Source organism: Oncorhynchus clarkii, chromosome 17, assembly GCF_045791955.1.
Source record: "Oncorhynchus clarkii lewisi isolate Uvic-CL-2024 chromosome 17, UVic_Ocla_1.0, whole genome shotgun sequence".
Taxonomy (NCBI): Eukaryota; Metazoa; Chordata; class Actinopteri; order Salmoniformes; family Salmonidae; genus Oncorhynchus; species Oncorhynchus clarkii.
In genome coordinates this window covers 82,620,408-82,639,410 of record NC_092163.1, presented here as the reverse complement: position 1 = coordinate 82,639,410, position 19,003 = coordinate 82,620,408, and the positions used below count along the sequence as shown (strand labels likewise).

At 43.9% G+C, this 19,003-nt stretch overlaps 1 protein-coding gene across 2 annotated transcripts in view; it reads left to right on the top strand.

Moving 5' to 3' along the window:
• LOC139371465 (plasma membrane calcium-transporting ATPase 2-like) overlaps window positions 1-18,649 on the top strand; it is a 186,607-nt gene extending 167,958 nt beyond the window's left edge. For both annotated transcript variants that reach the window (XM_071111899.1, XM_071111901.1), the window contains 2 exons: window positions 5,593-5,778; window positions 18,043-18,649. In XM_071111899.1, the coding sequence (XP_070968000.1) occupies window positions 5,593-5,778; window positions 18,043-18,372 (516 nt within the window). In that variant the 3' untranslated portion in view covers window positions 18,373-18,649. The remainder of the gene's footprint in view (window positions 1-5,592; window positions 5,779-18,042) is intronic.
• Window positions 18,650-19,003: the final 354 nt, after the last annotated feature.

Sequence of the window (19,003 nt, the reverse complement as noted above, 5' to 3'; positions counted from 1 at the left end):
GAGAGTGGAACTCAGTAATGTGTTGTATTGGAGAGTTGTACTCAGTAATGTGTTGTATTGAACAGATGGAGAGTTGTACTCAGTAATGTGTTGTATTGAACAGATGGAGAGTTGTACTCAGTAATGTGTTTTATTGGAGAGTTGTACTCAGTAATGTGTTGTATTGGAGAGTGGTACTCAGTAATGTGTTGTATTGAACAGATGGAGAGATGTACTCAGTAATGTGTTTTATTGGAGAGTTGTACTCAGTAATGTGTTGTATTGGAGAGTTGTACTCAGTAATGTGTTGTATTGGAGAGTGGTACTCAGTAATGTGTTGTATTGAACAGATGGAGAGTGGTACTCAGTAATGTGTTGTTTTGGAGAGTTGTACTCAGTAATGTGTTGTATTGAACAGATGGAGAGTGGTACTCAGTAATGTGTTGTATTGGAGAGTTGTACTCAGTAATGTGTTGTATTGAACAGATGGAGAGTTGTACTCAGTAATGTGTTGTATTGGAGAGTGTTACTCAGTAATGTGTTGTATTGGAGAGTGGTACTCAGTAATGTGTTGTATTGGAGAGTGGTACTCAGTAATGTGTTGTATTGAACAGATGGAGAGTGGTACTCAGTAATGTGTTGTATTGGACATATGGAGAGTGGTACTCAGTAATGTGTTGTATTGGAGAGTGGTACTCAGTAATGTGTTGTATTGGAGAGTGGTACTCAGTAATGTGTTGTATTGAACATATGGAGAGTGGTACTCAGTAATGTGTTGTATTGAACAGATGGAGAGTGGTACTCAGTAATGTGTTGTATTGAACAGATGGAGAGTGGTACTCAGTAATGTGTTGTATTGAACAGATGGAGAGTGGTACTCAGTAATGTGTTGTATTGAACAGATGGAGAGTGGTACTCGGTAATGTGTTGTATTGAACACATGGAGAGTGGAACTCAGTAATGAGTTGTATTGAACAGATGGAGAGTGGTACTCAGTAATGTGTTGTATTGAACAGATGGAGAGTGGTACTCAGTAATGTGTTGTATTTAACAGATGGAGAGTGGTACTCAGTAATGTGTTGTATTGGAGAGTGGTACTCAGTAATGTGTTGTATTGGAGAGTGGTACTCAGTAATGTGTTGTATTTGAGAGTGGTACTCAGTAATGTGTTGTATTGGAGAGTGGTACTCAGTAATGTGTTGTATTGAACAGATGGAGAGTGGTACTCATTAATGTGTTGAATTGGAGAGTGGTACTCAGTAATGTGTTGTATTGGAGAGTTGTACTCAGTAATGTGTTGTATTGGAGAGTGGTACTCAGTAATGTGTTGTATTGAACAGATGGAGAGTGGTACTCAGTAATGTGTTGTATTGGAGAGTTGTACTCAGTAATGTGTTGTATTAGAGAGTGTTACTCAGTAATGTGTTGTATTGAACAGATGGAGAGTGGTACTCATCAATGTGTTGAATTGGAGAGTTGTACTCAGTAATGTGTTGTATTGGAGAGTGGTACTCAGTAATGTGTTGTATTGAACAGATGGAGAGTGGTACTCAGTAATGTGTTGTATTGGAGAGTGGTACTCAGTAATGTGTTGTATTGGACATATGGAGAGTGGTACTCAGTAATGTGTTGTATTGGAGAGTGGTACTCAGTAATGTGTTGTATTGAACATATGGAGAGTGGTACTCAGTAATGTGTTGGATTGAACAGATGGAGAGTTGTACTCAGTAATGTGTTTTATTGGAGAGTTGTACTCAGTAATGTGTTGTATTGAACAGATGGAGAGTGGTACTCAGTAATGTGTTGGATTGAACAGATGGAGAGTTGTACTCAGTAATGTGTTTTATTGGAGAGTTGTACTCAGTAATGTGTTGTATTGAACAGATGGAGAGTGGTACTCAGTAATGTGTTGTATTGAACAGATGGAGAGTGGTACTCAGTAATGTGTTGTATTGAACAGATGGAGAGTGGTACTCAGTAATGTGTTGTATTGGAGAGTGATACTCAGTAATGTGTTGTATTGAACAGATGGAGAGATGTACTCAGTAATGTGTTGTATTGTAGAGTGGTACTCAGTAATGTGTTGTATTGGAGAGTGGTACTCAGTAATGTGTTGTATTGGAGAGTGGTACTCAGTAATGTGTTGTATTGGAGAGTGGTACTCAGTAATGTGTTGTATTGGAGAGTGGTACTCAGTAATGTGTTGTATTGGAGAGTGGTACTCAGTAATGTGTTGTATTGAACAGATGGAGAGTGGTACTCATTAATGTGTTGAATTGGAGAGTGGTACTCAGTAATGTGTTGTATTAGAGAGTGTTACTCAGTAATGTGTTGTATTGAACAGATGGAGAGTGGTACTCATTAATGTGTTGAATTGGAGAGTTGTACTCAGTAATGTGTTGTATTGGAGAGTGGTACTCAGTAATGTGTTGTATTGAACAGATGGAGAGTGGTACTTAGTAATGTGTTGTATTGGAGAGTGGTACTCAGTAATGTGTTGTATTGGACATATGGAGAGTGGTACTCAGTAATGTGTTGTATTGGAGAGTGGTACTCAGTAATGTGTTGTATTGAACATATGGAGAGTGGTACTCAGTAATGTGTTGGATTGGAGAGTTGTACTCAGTAATGTGTTTTATTGGAGAGTTGTACTCAGTAATGTGTTGTATTGAACAGATGGAGAGTGGTACTCAGTAATGTGTTGGATTGAACAGATGGAGAGTTGTACTCAGTAATGTGTTTTATTGGAGAGTTGTACTCAGTAATGTGTTGTATTGAACAGATGGAGAGTGGTACTCAGTAATGTGTTGTATTGAACAGATGGAGAGTGGTACTCAGTAATGTGTTGTATTGAACAGATGGAGAGTGGTACTCAGTAATGTGTTGTATTGGAGAGTGATACTCAGTAATGTGTTGTATTGAACAGATGGAGAGATGTACTCAGTAATGTGTTGTATTATAGAGTGGTACTCAGTAATGTGTTGTATTGGAGAGTGGTACTCAGTAATGTGTTGTATTGGAGAGTGGTACTCAGTAATGTGTTGGATTGAACAGATGGAGAGTTGTACTCAGTAATGTGTTTTATTGGAGAGTTGTACTCAGTAATGTGTTGTATTGAACAGATGGAGAGTGGTACTCAGTAATGTGTTGTATTGAACAGATGGAGAGTGGTACTCAGTAATGTGTTGTATTGGAGAGTGATACTCAGTAATGTGTTGTATTGAACAGATGGAGAGATGTACTCAGTAATGTGTTGTATTGTAGAGTGGTACTCAGTAATGTGTTGTATTGGAGAGTGGTACTCAGTAATGTGTTGTATTGGAGAGTGGTACTCAGTAATGTGTTGTATTGAACAGATGGAGAGTGGTACTCAGTAATGTGTTGTATTGGAGAGTGGTACTCAGTAATGTGTTGGATTGAACAGATGGAGAGTTGTACTCAGTAATGTGTTTTATTGGAGAGTTGTACTCAGTAATGTGTTGTATTGAACAGATGGAGAGTGGTACTCAGTAATGTGTTGTATTGAACAGATGGAGAGTGGTACTCAGTAATGTGTTGTATTGAACAGATGGAGAGTGGTACTCAGTAATGTGTTGTATTGGAGAGTGATACTCAGTAATGTGTTGTATTGAACAGATGGAGAGATGTACTCAGTAATGTGTTGTATTGTAGAGTGGTACTCAGTAATGTGTTGTATTGGAGAGTGGTACTCAGTAATGTGTTGTATTGGAGAGTGGTACTCAGTAATGTGTTGTATTGAACAGATGGAGAGTGGTACTCAGTAATGTGTTGTATTGGAGAGTGGTACTCAGTAATGTGTTGTATTGAACAGATGGAGAGTGGTACTCAGTAATGTGTTGTATTGGAGAGTGGTACTCAGTAATGTGTTCCTATTCAGGAAAAAAAGTGAATTACATTGAAACATTTTTTATCAGTATTTAGTACCTTGTTGCAAACAAGATGCATGTTTTGGAATATTTTTATTCTGTACAGGCTTCCTTCTTTTCACGCTGTCATTTAGGTTAGTATTGTGGAGTAACTACAATGTTGTTGATCCATAGTCAGTTTTCTCCTATCACAGCCATTAAACTCCGTCATTTAGGTTAGTATTGCGGAGTAATTACAATGTTGTTGATCCATCCTCAGTTTTCTCCTATCACAGCCATTAAACTATGTCATTTAGGTTAGTATTGTGGAGTAACTACAATGTTGTTGATCCATCCTCTGTTTTCTCCAATCACAGCCATTCAACTCTGTAACTGTTTTAAAGTCACCATTGGCCTCATGGTGAAATTCCTGAGCGGTTTCCTTCCTCTCCGGCAACTGAGTTAGGAAGGACGCCTGTATCTTTTTAGTGACTGGGTGTATTGATACACCATCCAAAGTGTAATTAATAACTTCACAATGCTTAAAGGGAAATTCTGTGTCAGATTGTTTAAATCTTTACCCGTCAACCAATAGGTGGCCTTCTTGGCGAGGCGTTGGAAAACCTCCCTGGTCTTTGTGGTTGAATCTGTGTTTGACTTTCACTGCTCGACTGAGGGACCTTACAGATAAAATTGTATGTGTGGGTTACAGAGATGAGGTAGTCATTCAACAATCATGAAACGTATTAATCAACATTTTTACTCCTGAACTTATTTCTGCTTGGCATAAAAAAAAGGGGCTTGGATATTTATTGACTTAAGACATTTCAGATCTTCATCTTTTGTTTTATTCATTTGTAAAAAAAAATAAATAAAAAATAATAATAATAATCTGAGCAACATAATTCCACGTTGACGTTATGCGGTATTCTGAGTAGGCCAGAGTAATACATTTGAAATGCAGGCTGTAACACAACAACATGTGGAAAGGTCAAGGGGATGTGAATGCTGTCTGCAGCCACTGTAACGTAACAACCCTGAACATAGGTTCAGTCATTTGTTTATATTTAGTCTGTCGCTTAATATTATTGTTCTCCATGTTTAGGCCCCATGTGAAGTAAAATGTTTGTATTGAACAACATGCTAAATGCATTATTATGTTTTCATTAAAGAAACATGAACATGACATTTAGTCATGTATCGGAGTTCTTTTAGCATTTCAACCCTGCTTAGAAGAAATATGCATCTCCCTCATTCCCCCTTGTCTGTGTCTCAGAATCATATCTCTCCTCATTCCCCCTTGTCTGTGTCTCAGAATCATATCTCTCCTATTTCCCCCTTGTCTGTGTCTCAGAATCATATCTCTCCTCATTCCCCTTTGTCTGTGTCTCAGAATCATATCTCTCCTCATTCCCCCTTGTCTGTGTCTCAGAATCATATCTCTCCTCATTCCCCCTTGTCTGTGTCTCAGAATCATATCTCTCCTCTTTCCCCCTTGTCTGTGTCTCAGAATCATATCTCTCCTCATTCCCCTTTGTCTGTGTCTCAGAATCATATCTCTCCTCATTCCCCCTTGTCTGTGTCTCAGAATCATATCTCTCCTCTTTCCCCCTTGTCTGTGTCTCAGAATCATATATCTCCTCATTCCCCCTTGTCTGTGTCTCAGAATCATATCTCTCCTCTTTCCCCCTTGTCTGTGTCTCAGAATCATATCTCTCCTCTTTCCCCCTTGTGTCCCCCCCCCAAGGTGATCGCCACCATCCCTAACAGCAAGCTACGGTTTCTGCGAGGGGCAGGCCAACTGACCAAGAAGAACGAGATGCCTGGGGACGAGGACATGAACGAGGACAATGAGGAGATTGACCACGCGGAGAGGGAGCTGAGACGCGGACAGGTCCTCTGGTTCAGGGGGCTCAACCGCATTCAGACTCAGGTGAGGAACCAATGACAAGCTGTGGGAGAGACGGAGGAACCAATGACAAGCTGTGGGAGGGAAAGAGGAACCAATGACAAACTGTGGGAGGGAATGAGGAACCAATGACAAGCTGTGGGAGGGAAAGAGGAACCAATGACAAGCTGTGGGAGGGAAAGAGGAACCAATGACAAGCTGTGGGAGGGAAAGAGGAACCAATGACAAGCTGTGGGAGGGAAAGAGGAACCAATGACAAGCTTTGGGAGGGAAAGAGGAACCAATGACAAGCTGTGGGAGGGAAAGAGGAACCAATGACAAGCTGTGGGAGAGAAAGAGGAACCAATGACAAGCTGTGGGAGGGAAAGAGGAACCAATGACAAGCTGTGGGAGGGAAAGAGGAACCAATCACAAGCTGTGGGAGGGAAAGAGGAACCAATGACAAGCTGTGGGAGGGAAAGACCGATAGATTACACTGTGAAAATACTACCGTCATGAAATATATATGGACCGAGTACACTGTGACTTTTCAAGATGAAAGCGATGTATTTAACTTAACAAACATGTGACAAAAATACTGCAATTTCAATCTATTTTACACCTATCAGAGTGGATTTGAATGAGAAATAGTATTGGAGTACCTCAAGGATCCATATTAGGACCCCTGGCCTTAAGAAACTTTACATAAAGGTTCTACCTGATACCAGATACTACTAGATATATGTATTTGTTGAAGTAACCCTGGGCATTAGACACCTACCTACTCAGATCCATCTCTACCCTGTTTGGGGTGTTTGGCTACTGTATCTAAATGTGGAGTACCACAAGGATAATAGTAGGACCTTTCCTATTAAACCTGTATCTAAATCCATTTGTTCCAGTATTTCCTCCTCCTTAGACACATTGCATGACACTTCTACAGTAGGTGCTCAGTAGAAGGTGTCTGGTAGATGGTAGACTACAGTAGAAGGTGTCTGGTAGATGGTAGACTGCAGTCGAACGTGTCTGGTAGATGGTAGACTGCAGTAGAAGGTGTCTGGTAGATGGTAGACTACAGTAGAAGGTGTCTGGTAGATGGTAGACTACAGTAGAAGGTGTCTGGTAGATGGTAGACTACAATAGAAGGTCTGGTAGATGGTAGACTACAGTAGAAGGTGTCTGGTAGATGGTAGACTGCAGTAGAAGGTGTATGGTAGATGGTAGACTGCAGTAGAAGGTGTCTGGTAGATGGTAGACTGCAGTAGAAGGTGTCTGGTAGATGGTAGATTGTAGGTGGTAGACTGCAGTAGAAGGTGTCTGGTGGATGGTAGATGGTAGACTACAGTAGAAGGTGTCTGGTAGATGGTAGACTGCAGTAGAAGGTGTCTGGTAGATGGTAGACTGTAGTAGAAGGTGTCTGGTAGATGGTAGACTGCAGTAGAAGGTGTCTGGTAGATGGTAGACTGCAGTAGAAGGTGTATGGTAGATGGTAGATGGTAGACTGCAGTAGACGGTGTCTGGTAGATGGTAGACTGCAGTAGAAGGTGTCTGGTAGATGATAGATGGTAGATGGTAGACTGCAGTAGAAGGTGTCTGGTGGATGGTAGATGGTAGACTACAGTAGAAGGTGTCTGGTAGATGGTAGACTGCAGTAGAAGGTGTCTGGTAGATGGTAGATGGTAGACTGCAGTAGAAGGTGTCTGGTAGATGGTAGACTGCAGTAGAAGGTGTCTGGTGGATGGTAGACTGCAGTAGAAGGTGTCTGGTAAATGGTAGACTGCAGTAGAAGGTGTCTGGTAGATGGTAGACTGCAGTAGAATGTGTCTGGTAGATGGTAGATGGTAGACTGCAGTTGAAGGTGTCTGGTGGATGGTAGATGGTAGACTGCAGTAGAAGGTGTCTGGTAGATGGTAGACTACAGTAGAAGGTGTCTGGTGGATGGTAGATGGTAGATGGTAGACTGCAGTAGAAGGTGTCTGGTAGATGGTAGACTGCAGTAGAAGGTGTCTGGTAGATGGTAGACTGCAGTAGAAGGTGTCTGGTGGATGGTAGATGGTAGACTGCAGTAGAAGGTGTCTGGTAGATGGTAGATGGTAGACTGCAGTTGAATGTGTCTGGTAGATGGTAGATGGTAGACTACAGTAGAAGGTGTCTGGTAGATGGTAGACTACAGTAGAAGGTGTCTGGTAGATGGTAGACTGCAGTAGAAGGTGTCTGGTAGATGGTAGACTGCAGTAGAATGTGTCTGGTAGATGGTAGATGGTAGACTGCAGTAGAAGGTGTCTGGTAGATAGTAGATGGTAGACTGCAGTTGAAGGTGTCTGGTGGATGGTAGATGGTAGACTGCAGTAGAAGGTGTCTGGTAGATGGTAGACTACAGTAGAAGGTGTCTTGTAGATGGTAGACTACAATAGAAGGTCTGGTAGATGGTAGACTACAGTAGAAGGTGTCTGGTAGATGGTAGACTGCAGTAGAAGGTGTATGGTAGATGGTAGATGGTAGACTGCAGTAGACGGTGTCTGGTAGATGGTAGACTGCAGTAGAAGGTGTCTGGTAGATGATAGATGGTAGATGGTAGACTGCAGTAGAAGGTGTCTGGTGGATGGTAGATGGTAGACTACAGTAGAAGGTGTCTGGTAGATGGTAGACTGCAGTAGAAGGTGTCTGGTAGATGGTAGACTGTAGTAGAAGGTGTCTGGTAGATGGTAGACTGCAGTAGAAGGTGTCTGGTAGATGGTAGATGGTAGACTGCAGTAGAAGGTTTCTGGTAGATGGTAGATGGTAGACTGCAGTAGAAGGTGTCTGGTAGATGGTAGACTGCAGTAGAAGGTGTCTGGTGGATGGTAGACTGCAGTAGAAGGTGTCTGGTAAATGGTAGACTGCAGTAGAAGGTGTCTGGTAGATGGTAGACTGCAGTAGAATGTGTCTGGTAGATGGTAGATGGTAGACTGCAGTAGAAGGTGTCTGGTGGATGGTAGATGGTAGATGGTAGACTGCAGTAGAAGGTGTCTGGTAGATAGTAGATGGTAGACTGCAGTTGAAGGTGTCTGGTGGATGGTAGATGGTAGACTGCAGTAGAAGGTGTCTGGTAGATGGTAGACTACAGTAGAAGGTGTCTGGTGGATGGTAGATGGTAGATGGTAGACTGCAGTAGAAGGTGTCTGGTAGATGGTAGACTGCAGTAGAAGGTGTCTGGTAGATTTTAGACTGCAGTAGAAGGTGTCTGGTGGATGGTAGATGGTAGACTGCAGTAGAAGGTGTCTGGTAGATGGTAGATGGTAGACTGCAGTTGAATGTGTCTGGTAGATGGTAGATGGTAGACTACAGTAGAAGGTGTCTGGTAGATGGTAGACTGCAGTAGAAGGTGTCTGGTAGATGGTAGACTGCAGTAGAAGGTGTCTGGTAGATGGTAGACTGCAGTAGAAGGTGTCTGGTGGATGGTAGATGGTAGACTGCAGTAGAAGGTGTCTGGTAGATGGTAGATGGTAGACTGCAGTTGAATGTGTCTGGTAGATGGTAGATGGTAGACTACAGTAGAAGGTGTCTGGTAGATGGTAGACTACAGTAGAAGGTGTCTGGTAGATGGTAGACTGCAGTAGAAGGTGTCTGGTAGATGGTAGACTGCAGTAGAATGTGTCTGGTAGATGGTAGATGGTAGACTGCAGTAGAAGGTGTCTGGTAGATAGTAGATGGTAGACTGCAGTTGAAGGTGTCTGGTGGATGGTAGATGGTAGACTGCAGTAGAAGGTGTCTGGTAGATGGTAGACTACAGTAGAAGGTGTCTTGTAGATGGTAGACTACAATAGAAGGTCTGGTAGATGGTAGACTACAGTAGAAGGTGTCTGGTAGATGGTAGACTGCAGTAGAAGGTGTATGGTAGATGGTAGATGGTAGACTGCAGTAGACGGTGTCTGGTAGATGGTAGACTGCAGTAGAAGGTGTCTGGTAGATGATAGATGGTAGATGGTAGACTGCAGTAGAAGGTGTCTGGTGGATGGTAGATGGTAGACTACAGTAGAAGGTGTCTGGTAGATGGTAGACTGCAGTAGAAGGTGTCTGGTAGATGGTAGACTGTAGTAGAAGGTGTCTGGTAGATGGTAGACTGCAGTAGAAGGTGTCTGGTAGATGGTAGATGGTAGACTGCAGTAGAAGGTTTCTGGTAGATGGTAGATGGTAGACTGCAGTAGAAGGTGTCTGGTAGATGGTAGACTGCAGTAGAAGGTGTCTGGTGGATGGTAGACTGCAGTAGAAGGTGTCTGGTAAATGGTAGACTGCAGTAGAAGGTGTCTGGTAGATGGTAGACTGCAGTAGAATGTGTCTGGTAGATGGTAGATGGTAGACTGCAGTAGAAGGTGTCTGGTGGATGGTAGATGGTAGATGGTAGACTGCAGTAGAAGGTGTCTGGTAGATAGTAGATGGTAGACTGCAGTTGAAGGTGTCTGGTGGATGGTAGATGGTAGACTGCAGTAGAAGGTGTCTGGTAGATGGTAGACTACAGTAGAAGGTGTCTGGTGGATGGTAGATGGTAGATGGTAGACTGCAGTAGAAGGTGTCTGGTAGATGGTAGACTGCAGTAGAAGGTGTCTGGTAGATTTTAGACTGCAGTAGAAGGTGTCTGGTGGATGGTAGATGGTAGACTGCAGTAGAAGGTGTCTGGTAGATGGTAGATGGTAGACTGCAGTTGAATGTGTCTGGTAGATGGTAGATGGTAGACTACAGTAGAAGGTGTCTGGTAGATGGTAGACTGCAGTAGAAGGTGTCTGGTAGATGGTAGACTGCAGTAGAATGTGTCTGGTAGATGGTAGATGGTAGACTGCAGTAGAAGGTGTCTGGTGGATGGTAGATGGTAGATGGTAGACTGCAGTAGAAGGTGTCTGGTAGATAGTAGATGGTAGACTGCAGTAGAAGGTGTCTGGTAGATGGTAGACTACAGTAGAAGGTGTCTGGTGGTTGGTAGATGATAGATGGTAGACTGCAGTAGAAGGTGTCTGGTAGATGGTAGACTGCAGTAGAAGGTGTCTGGTAGATGGTAGACTGCAGTAGAAGGTGTCTGGTAGATGGTAGACTGCAGTAGAAGGTGTCTGGTAGATGGTAGATGGTAGACTGCAGTTGAATGTGTCTGGTAGATGGTAGATGGTAGACTACAGTAGAAGGTGTCTGGTAGATGGTAGACTACAGTAGAAGGTGTCTGGTAGATGGTAGACTGCAGTAGAAGGTGTCTAGTAGATGGTAGATGGTAGACTGCAGTAGAAGGTGTCTGGTAGATGGTAGACTGCAGTAGAAGGTGTCTGGTAGATGGTAGACTGCAGTAGAAGGTGTCTGGTGGATGGTAGATGGTAGATGGTAGACTGCAGTAGAAGGTGTCTGGTAGATGGTAGATGGTAGACTGCAGTTGAATGTGTCTGGTAGATGGTAGATGGTAGACTACAGTAGAAGGTGTCTGTTAGATGGTAGACTACAGTAGAAGGTGTCTGGTAGATGGTAGATGGTAGACTGCAGTAGAAGGTGTCTGGTGGATGGTAGATGGTAGACTGCAGTAGAAGGTGTCTGGTAGATGGTAGACTGCAGTAGAAGGTGTCTGGAAGATGGTAGATGGTAGACTACAGTAGAAGGTGTCTGGTAGACTGTAGACTGCAGTAGAAGGTGTCTGGTAGATGGTAGACTACAGTAGAAGGTGTCTGGTAGATGGTAGATGGTAGACTGCAGTAGAAGGTGTCTGGTGGATGGTAGATGGTAGACTGCAGTAGAAGGTGTCTGGTAGATGGTAGACTGCAGTAGAAGGTGTCTGGTAGATGGTAGATGGTAGACTGCAGTCGAACGTGTCTGGTAGATGGTAGACTACAGTAGAAGGTGTCTGGTAGATGGTAGACTACAGTAGAAGGTGTCTGGTAGATGGTAGACTACAGTAGAAGGTGTCTGGTAGATGGTAGACTGCAGTAGAAGGTGTCTGATGGATGGTAGATGGTGGAATGCAGTAGAATGTGTCTGGTAGATGGTAGACTGCAGTAGAATGTGTCTGGTGGATGGTAGACTGCAGTAGAAGGTGTCTGGTGGATGGTAGATGGTAGACTGCAGTAGAAGGTGTCTGGTGGATGGTAGATGGTAGACTGCAGTAGAATGTGTCTGGTAGATGGTAGATGGTAGACTGCAGTAGATTGTGTCTGGTAGATGGTAGATGGTAGACTACAGTGGATCCACCCTGAAGCTCCTCCAGGAACACAGCACCTAGGTCTCCAGGAAACTTTCTAGCGGACATAAAATATACTGTAGCATCTATTGGAATGGGTTGGGATGTGTGGTGCGAAGAGCAGCAGTAGGAGTGGGATAGGATGGGATGGGATAAGATGGGATAGGATAGAATAGGATGGGATAGGATGGGATGGGATAAGATGGGATGGGATAAGATAGGATAGGATAGGATAGGATAGGATGGGATGGGATGGGATAGGATGGGATGGGATGGGATAGGATGGGATAAGATGGGATGGGATAGGATGGGATAAGATAGGATGGGATGGGATGGGATAGGATAGAATGGGATAGGATGGGATGGGATAGGATAAGATGGGATGGGATGGGATGGGATGGGATAGGATGGGATGGGATAAGATGGGATAGGATGGGATGGGATAAGATAGGATGGGATGGGATAGGATAGGATAGGATGGGATGGGATAAGATAGGATGGGATGGGATGGGATGGGATAAGATAGGATGGGATGGGATGGGATAGGATGGGATGGGATAAAATAGGATGGGATGGGATGGGATAAGATAGGATGGGATAGGATGGGATGGGATGGGATGGGATAGGATGGGATGGGATGGGATAGAATGGGATGGGATAAGATAGGATGGGATGGGATGAGATGGGATGTTTGGGGTGAAGAGCAGCAGTAGAAGAGCAGCAGCATTAGATCTAATGTTTCCCAGGTGTCAGCATCTGTTATCTTTGATTTTCAGGAGGGGACATTTAGTTCGACACTTGCAAAGAGAGACGGTGAAGCTCCTCGTTACTGTTCCGCTCCTCATTCTAGCACATCTCTTGATTCTCTATTATCACGTATGGACTCAGAACGTAATGGAGCAGCTAACTAATTACGAAAGACTTTAGTTCTGGGTTAACTGAGATGATCCAGCCACTGGCAGACGCTGGCACGGACATGGCGTTGACATCTGGAAGCTTTAAACCAAACTTGGCATCACGTCAGCTCCATCTGATCGTGATAGAAACTCAGTCACTCTGGGCCAGTACCCTGATCATTGTGATAGATGTCTCACCTACATATACGTTAGAAAAACCAAGTTCCCTACTGTCTGTCTAGCTCATTACCTTGGCCTGTCTGCTGCAAACTGTCAGTCTATCGTGCTTCCATAGCTTGTCTGTCACAACCTGTCTGTCTATCGTACTGCCATAGCCTGTCTGTCACAACCTGTGTGTCTATCGTACTACCATAGCATGTCTGTCTTTCTGAGCAGCCTGTCTTGTGTTCTCCTCCTCCAGATCGATGTGGTGAACACGTTCAAGAGCGGCAGCTCCTATCAGGGCCAGCTACGGAGACAGTCCTCCACCACCAGTCAGAACCAGGATGTAACCAATGTTTCTAGTCCCAGTCACGTGTCCTTGTCCAATGCCCTTTCTCCTACCTCTCCTACCAGCACTGCCTCTCCCGCTGGGCGTGAGTCACTGTCCTCTGTCAGCTTCTGCTACTTCAGAGATGTCTTACAGTCTCCTACCATAGCAGTATCCCCGTTTTTTTTTACATTTACATCGTAAAACTCCTTGTTTTTCTAGAAATCCCATTGGAATAACCAGGAAACCAGGAAATATGTGAATCCTCCAACCAGGATTTCTGGAAAACCTTGGAATGTTTTGGAAAGTTTTGACCCTAGTCAGAAGTCATTTTCATGACAATATCACGTAGCCCGGTAAAACTCTGAAGGTTATGGTTAATCTATACATTCTACAGTCCAGAGATTATTCTTTCTTGTAGCTAATTTACACCAGTCTGGTTGCCAGATCTGTAAGGGTTTTAGCTAGCTCTAGCTAACTAGTTGGTAATGACCATGTCCTTGTGACCAAGCTAAGGTTGCGACATTTTTTGTAATTTTCTCCAAATTCCCAGATTGGCAAGAAATCATGGTTGGAGGATTTCATGCTTTTTCCCTCTCCTGATTCCGCAAGTCTTCCAATCCGTTTTTTTTCAGAATAAATTGGGAAAGTTACAGTATTTCTGCAACTCTAGACCAGACCAAGCTAGTGGATCAGGAGTATATGTTGCATCTCTGAAGACATCTTCTCTAGACTTACTAATTATCTTTCTGCATTTTCTTTTGCTTCTATTTCCTTAACATTCTGTTCATCTGTGGCTCGGCCTCCCCCCAGAGTGCTGTTTTTTCATGGTTACATGTCTTTGTTTACCCAGAGTGCTGTTTTTTCATGGTTACATGTCTTTGTTTTCCCAGAGTGCTAAGAGTGGAGTGAGGCTACCGCCCACGGCGTGAATTTCAGGTTGTGAGTCCTTCCGTTGTCTGATAAACTTGATGTAAAACTAATTCAACAGAAAAACTCACCCGGCTGGGTAAACATTCAAGTATAAGTTTCAGCCAATGGTATCAACCCTTACTGAGCCATATAAAATGACTTTATGGACCTGACCTGATGGTTTCCATGCATGCGGAAGTCTATAGCGTCACATTATTTACAGGGGAAACCTGGACCCGGTGTCTCCCCCCACTATACAGCTAAGACAAGATGGAAGATGGAAGTTCTCTCTCTCTCTGGTCTTTATGTAAATCAGAGGGCCTGTAGCCCTCAGTGTATACCTTTCTAGGGCGGCAGGTAGACTAGTGGTTAGAGTGGTGGGTCAGTAACTGGTATGGTCAGATAGACTAGTGGTTATAGTGGTGGGTCAGTAACTGGTATGGTCAGATAGACTAGTGGTTATAGTGGTGGGTCAGTAACTGGTATGGTCAGATAGACTAGTGGTTAGAGTGTTGGGTCAGTAACTGGTATGGTATGGTCAGATAGACTAGTGGTTAGAGTGGTGAGTCAGGTAGACTAGTGGTTAGAGTGTTGGGTCAGTAACTGGTATGGTATGGTCAGATAGACTAGTGGTTAGAGTGGTGGGTCAGATAGACTAGTGGTTAGAGTGGTGGGTCAGGTAGACTAGTGGTTAGAGTGGTGGGTCAGGTAGACTAGTGGTTAAAGTGGTGGGTCAGGTAGACTAGTGGTTAGAGTGTTGGGTCAGTAACTGGTATGGTATGGTCAGATAGACTAGTGGTTAGAGTGGTGGGTCAGATAGACTAGTGGTAAGAGTGGTGGGTCAGGTAGACTAGTGGTTAGAGTGGTGGGTCAGTAACTGGTATGGTCAGGTAGACTAGTGGTTAGAGTGGTGGGTCAGGTAGACTAGTGGTTAGAGTGGTGGGTCAGTAACTGGTATGGTCAGGTAGACTAGTGGTTAGAGTGGTGGGTCAGGTAGACTAGTGGTTAGAGTGGTGGGTCAGGTAGACTAGTGGTTAGAGTGGTGGGTCAGGTAGACTAGTGGTTAGAGTGGTGGTTCAGGTAGACTAGTGGTTAGAGTGGTGGGTCAGGTAGACTAGTGGTTAGAGTGGTGGGTCAGTAACTGAAAGGGCGCTGGTTCAAATACCCGATCTGTCGATGGGCCCCTTCCCTCAACCCTAATTTTCTCCAGGGGTCCCGTACTACCATGACTGACCCTGTAAAACAACACCTATCATACTACCATGACTGACCCTGTAAAACAACACCTATCATACTACTATGACTGACCCTGTAGAACAACACCTATCATACTACTATGACTGACCCTGTAAAACAACACCTATCATACTACTATGACGGACCCTGTAAAACAACACCTTACATACTACTATGACTGACCCTGTAAAACAACACCTATCATACTACCATGACTGACCCTGTAAAACAACACCTATCATACTACTATGACTGACCCTGTAAAACAACACCTATCATACTACTATGACTGACCCTGTAAAACAACACCTATCATACTACTATGACTGACCCTGTAAAACAACACCTATCATACTACCATGACTGACCCTGTAAAACAACACCCATCATACTACTATGACTGACCCTGTAAAACAACACATTACACTGACAATAAAACATTTGATTCTTCAGACCAAATATTCAACAATATTATTAAGTATTATTTGTATTTTGTTGTATGTGTTAATTGTTTATACACAGGGCTCATATATAAAAGAGATTTTGGTCTCGATGGGTAAAAAAAAATATGTAAAAAATGTATAATAATACACATCTTTATAAAATACTCGGAAATCTTCAAAAAGTTTCAAATGTTGTACAATTATTTTGAAAATAAATCCATATATTTAACTAGACTGAACAAAAATATAAATGCAAAATGTAGCAATTTCAAAGATTTTCCTGAGTTACAGTTCATATAAGGAATATTCAATGGCTGTGCGAAGTTGCTGGATATTGGCAGGAACTGGAACACGCTGTCGTACACATCAATCCAGAGCATCCTAAACATGCTCAATGGGTGACATGTCTGGTGAGTATGGAAGGCCATGGAAGAACTGGGACATTTTCAGCATCCAGGAATTGTGTACAGATCCTTATGACATGGGGCTGGGCATTATCATGCTGAAACATGAGGTGATGGCGGCATGAAGCCACACGCTGTCTGCCATCTGCCCGGTACAGTTGAAACCGGGATTCATCCGTGAAGAGCACACTTCTCCAGCGTGCCAGTGGCCATTGAAGGTGAGCATTTTTCCCACTGAAATCTGTTACGACGCCAAACTGCAGTTAAGTTAAGACCCTGGTGAGGACGACGATCATGCAGATGAACTTCTATGGGTTGTGTAAACCCATAGCTTCACCAGCTGTCCAGGTGGCTGGTCTCAGACAATGTCGCAGGTGAAGAAGCCTGGTGTAGATGTTGTAGGGTTTTGTGGTTACATGTGGTCTGCAGTTGTGAGGCCGGTTGGCTAATTCTCTAAAACGATGTTGGCGGCGGCTTATGATAGAGAAATTAACATTCAATTATCTGGCAACAGCTGTGGTGGATATTCCTGCAGTCAGGATGCCAATTGAACGTTCTCCCAAAACTAGAAACATCTATTTCAACGGAACATTTTAGTGGCCTTTTATTGTACCCAGCACAAGGTGCACCTGTGTAACGATCATGCTGTTTAATCAGCTTCTCGATATACCACAGCTATCAGGTGGATGGATTATCTTGGCAAATGGGAAATGCCCATTAACAGAGAGACGTTAACCAATTTGTGCACTAAAGTTGAGATAAGCTTTTATTTTTTATTAAAATTGAAAATTTCTGTGATCTTTCATTTCAGCCGATGAAATATGGGACCAACAATTTTACATGTTGCGTTTTACATTTTTGTTCGGTGTTGAGTATATTTTAAGGTAGATACTACTATGTAATGTTTTGATAGGTATTTTGTCCAATAAGAATCGTAACAACAACAGTGACCAAACAGCGCTACTATGGATCCTATACTTGACTGTCTACTCAGCCATGCATGGAGTTAAGCTCAGAGAAACAGACCAGTATTATCTCGTTGTCCAGCTAGTCGTCTGTGTGCCTGTGTTCTGTTCTGTCATCACCGTGTGCAGACAGCAGCATAACTACACGGTGTTGTCCCCGTTGCATGTTCCACCTTGTCCTGTTGGTTGTCTCGATGGTTGAAACTCCTCGTCTGCTTCCATTGTCTTGTTTTGTTGTAAAACTATTACGCTTTACAAGGCACCTCATCTATTCCCCCCCCCCCCCCCCCACACAAACCTGGGCATTCGTCCTGTATCTTTATGTTCCTCATCCATTCACAGTCTCAATGGATGTCTACCCATTCTTGTCCTGGTACGTCTCTCTGAACTCTTAACTTTTTCCTCCTACCGTTACCAGACTTCTGTAACTTGCATGTGTTTTTTTTATTTCTCTTTACATTTCTTTTTATTAACGTGTCTTATCTCTTTATAGGTATATCGGACATTGGATCCTAACGTAAACATATAACGAGTGTTGCCTTTATCTTTGTGTATTTGTTTTATTATTTATTTTACTTCCCAGTGTTTTGATCCAAATGAGCGAGTTGAACACGGACTGCAGTGTTCCACTCCTCTGCCTCTCCTCACTCTCTATCTGTCCATCTGTCTATCTCAGAGGGTTCTCTATCACTACCTGCCTCAGCTGACTATCTTTCCTGACGGTTCTTATTTGCTCTGGTGTCCCGTCCCCCCCCCCCCCCCCCCCCTACACACAGATTCGGGTCGTGAACGCATTCCGTAGCTCTCTCTACGAAGGCCTTGAGAAACCGGACTCCAGACCGTCCATCCACAACTTCATGACCCACCCAGAGTTTAGGATAGAGGACTCCACCCCCCACATCCCCCTGATTGATGACACTGACTTAGAGGAGGACCCATCGCTGAGGAACACCCACCAGCCCCAGACAGGCAGCCAGCCCCAGTCCCCCAACAAGAACAACAACGCCGTCGACAGCGGCATCAACCTCACCATCGACACCACCAGTAAATCAGCTGCATCCTCCGGCCCAGCCAGCCCACTGCACAGTCTGGAGACCTCCCTCTAGTGGCCTGCAGCTGGCTGGTGGAGACCTCTGCAGCTTTGGAGATGTCCCTCTGGCAGAGCAGTGTCCCTCTGACAGCTCCCCACTGCAATCTGGAATCCTTTGTCTTTAGGCCTGGTAGAGAACTTACCTACTGCAGCCTGTTGGCTCCCACACTGCAGTTTGGAGACTTCCGTCTTGCAGTCTCATGGAGACCTCATTGGTCTGCAGTTTGGATACCTTCCTCTATCTCCGGATGTCTCCTGTTGTCTCCTGGTGTCTCCTGCTGTCTCCTGATGTCTCCTGTCTCCTGATGTCTCCTGTCTCCTGATGTCTCCTGTCTCCTGCTGTCTCATGTCTCCTGCTGTCTCATGTCTCCTGCTGTCTCCTGCTGTCTCCTGATGTCTCCTGATGTCTCCTGTCTTCTGATGTCTCCTGTCTCCTGCTGTCTCCTGTCTCCTGATGTTTCCTGTCTCCTGCTGTCTCCTGTCTCCTGATGTCTCCTGATGTCTCCTGTCTCCTGATGTCTCCTGTCTCCTGCTGTCTCCTGTCTCCTGCTGTACCTGGAGAAAGCATACTACTACAGCTATACAATCAGAAAGAGTAACAAAGCCAACGCACATGACCTGAGTGTGTGTGTGCGTGTCTGTACGGT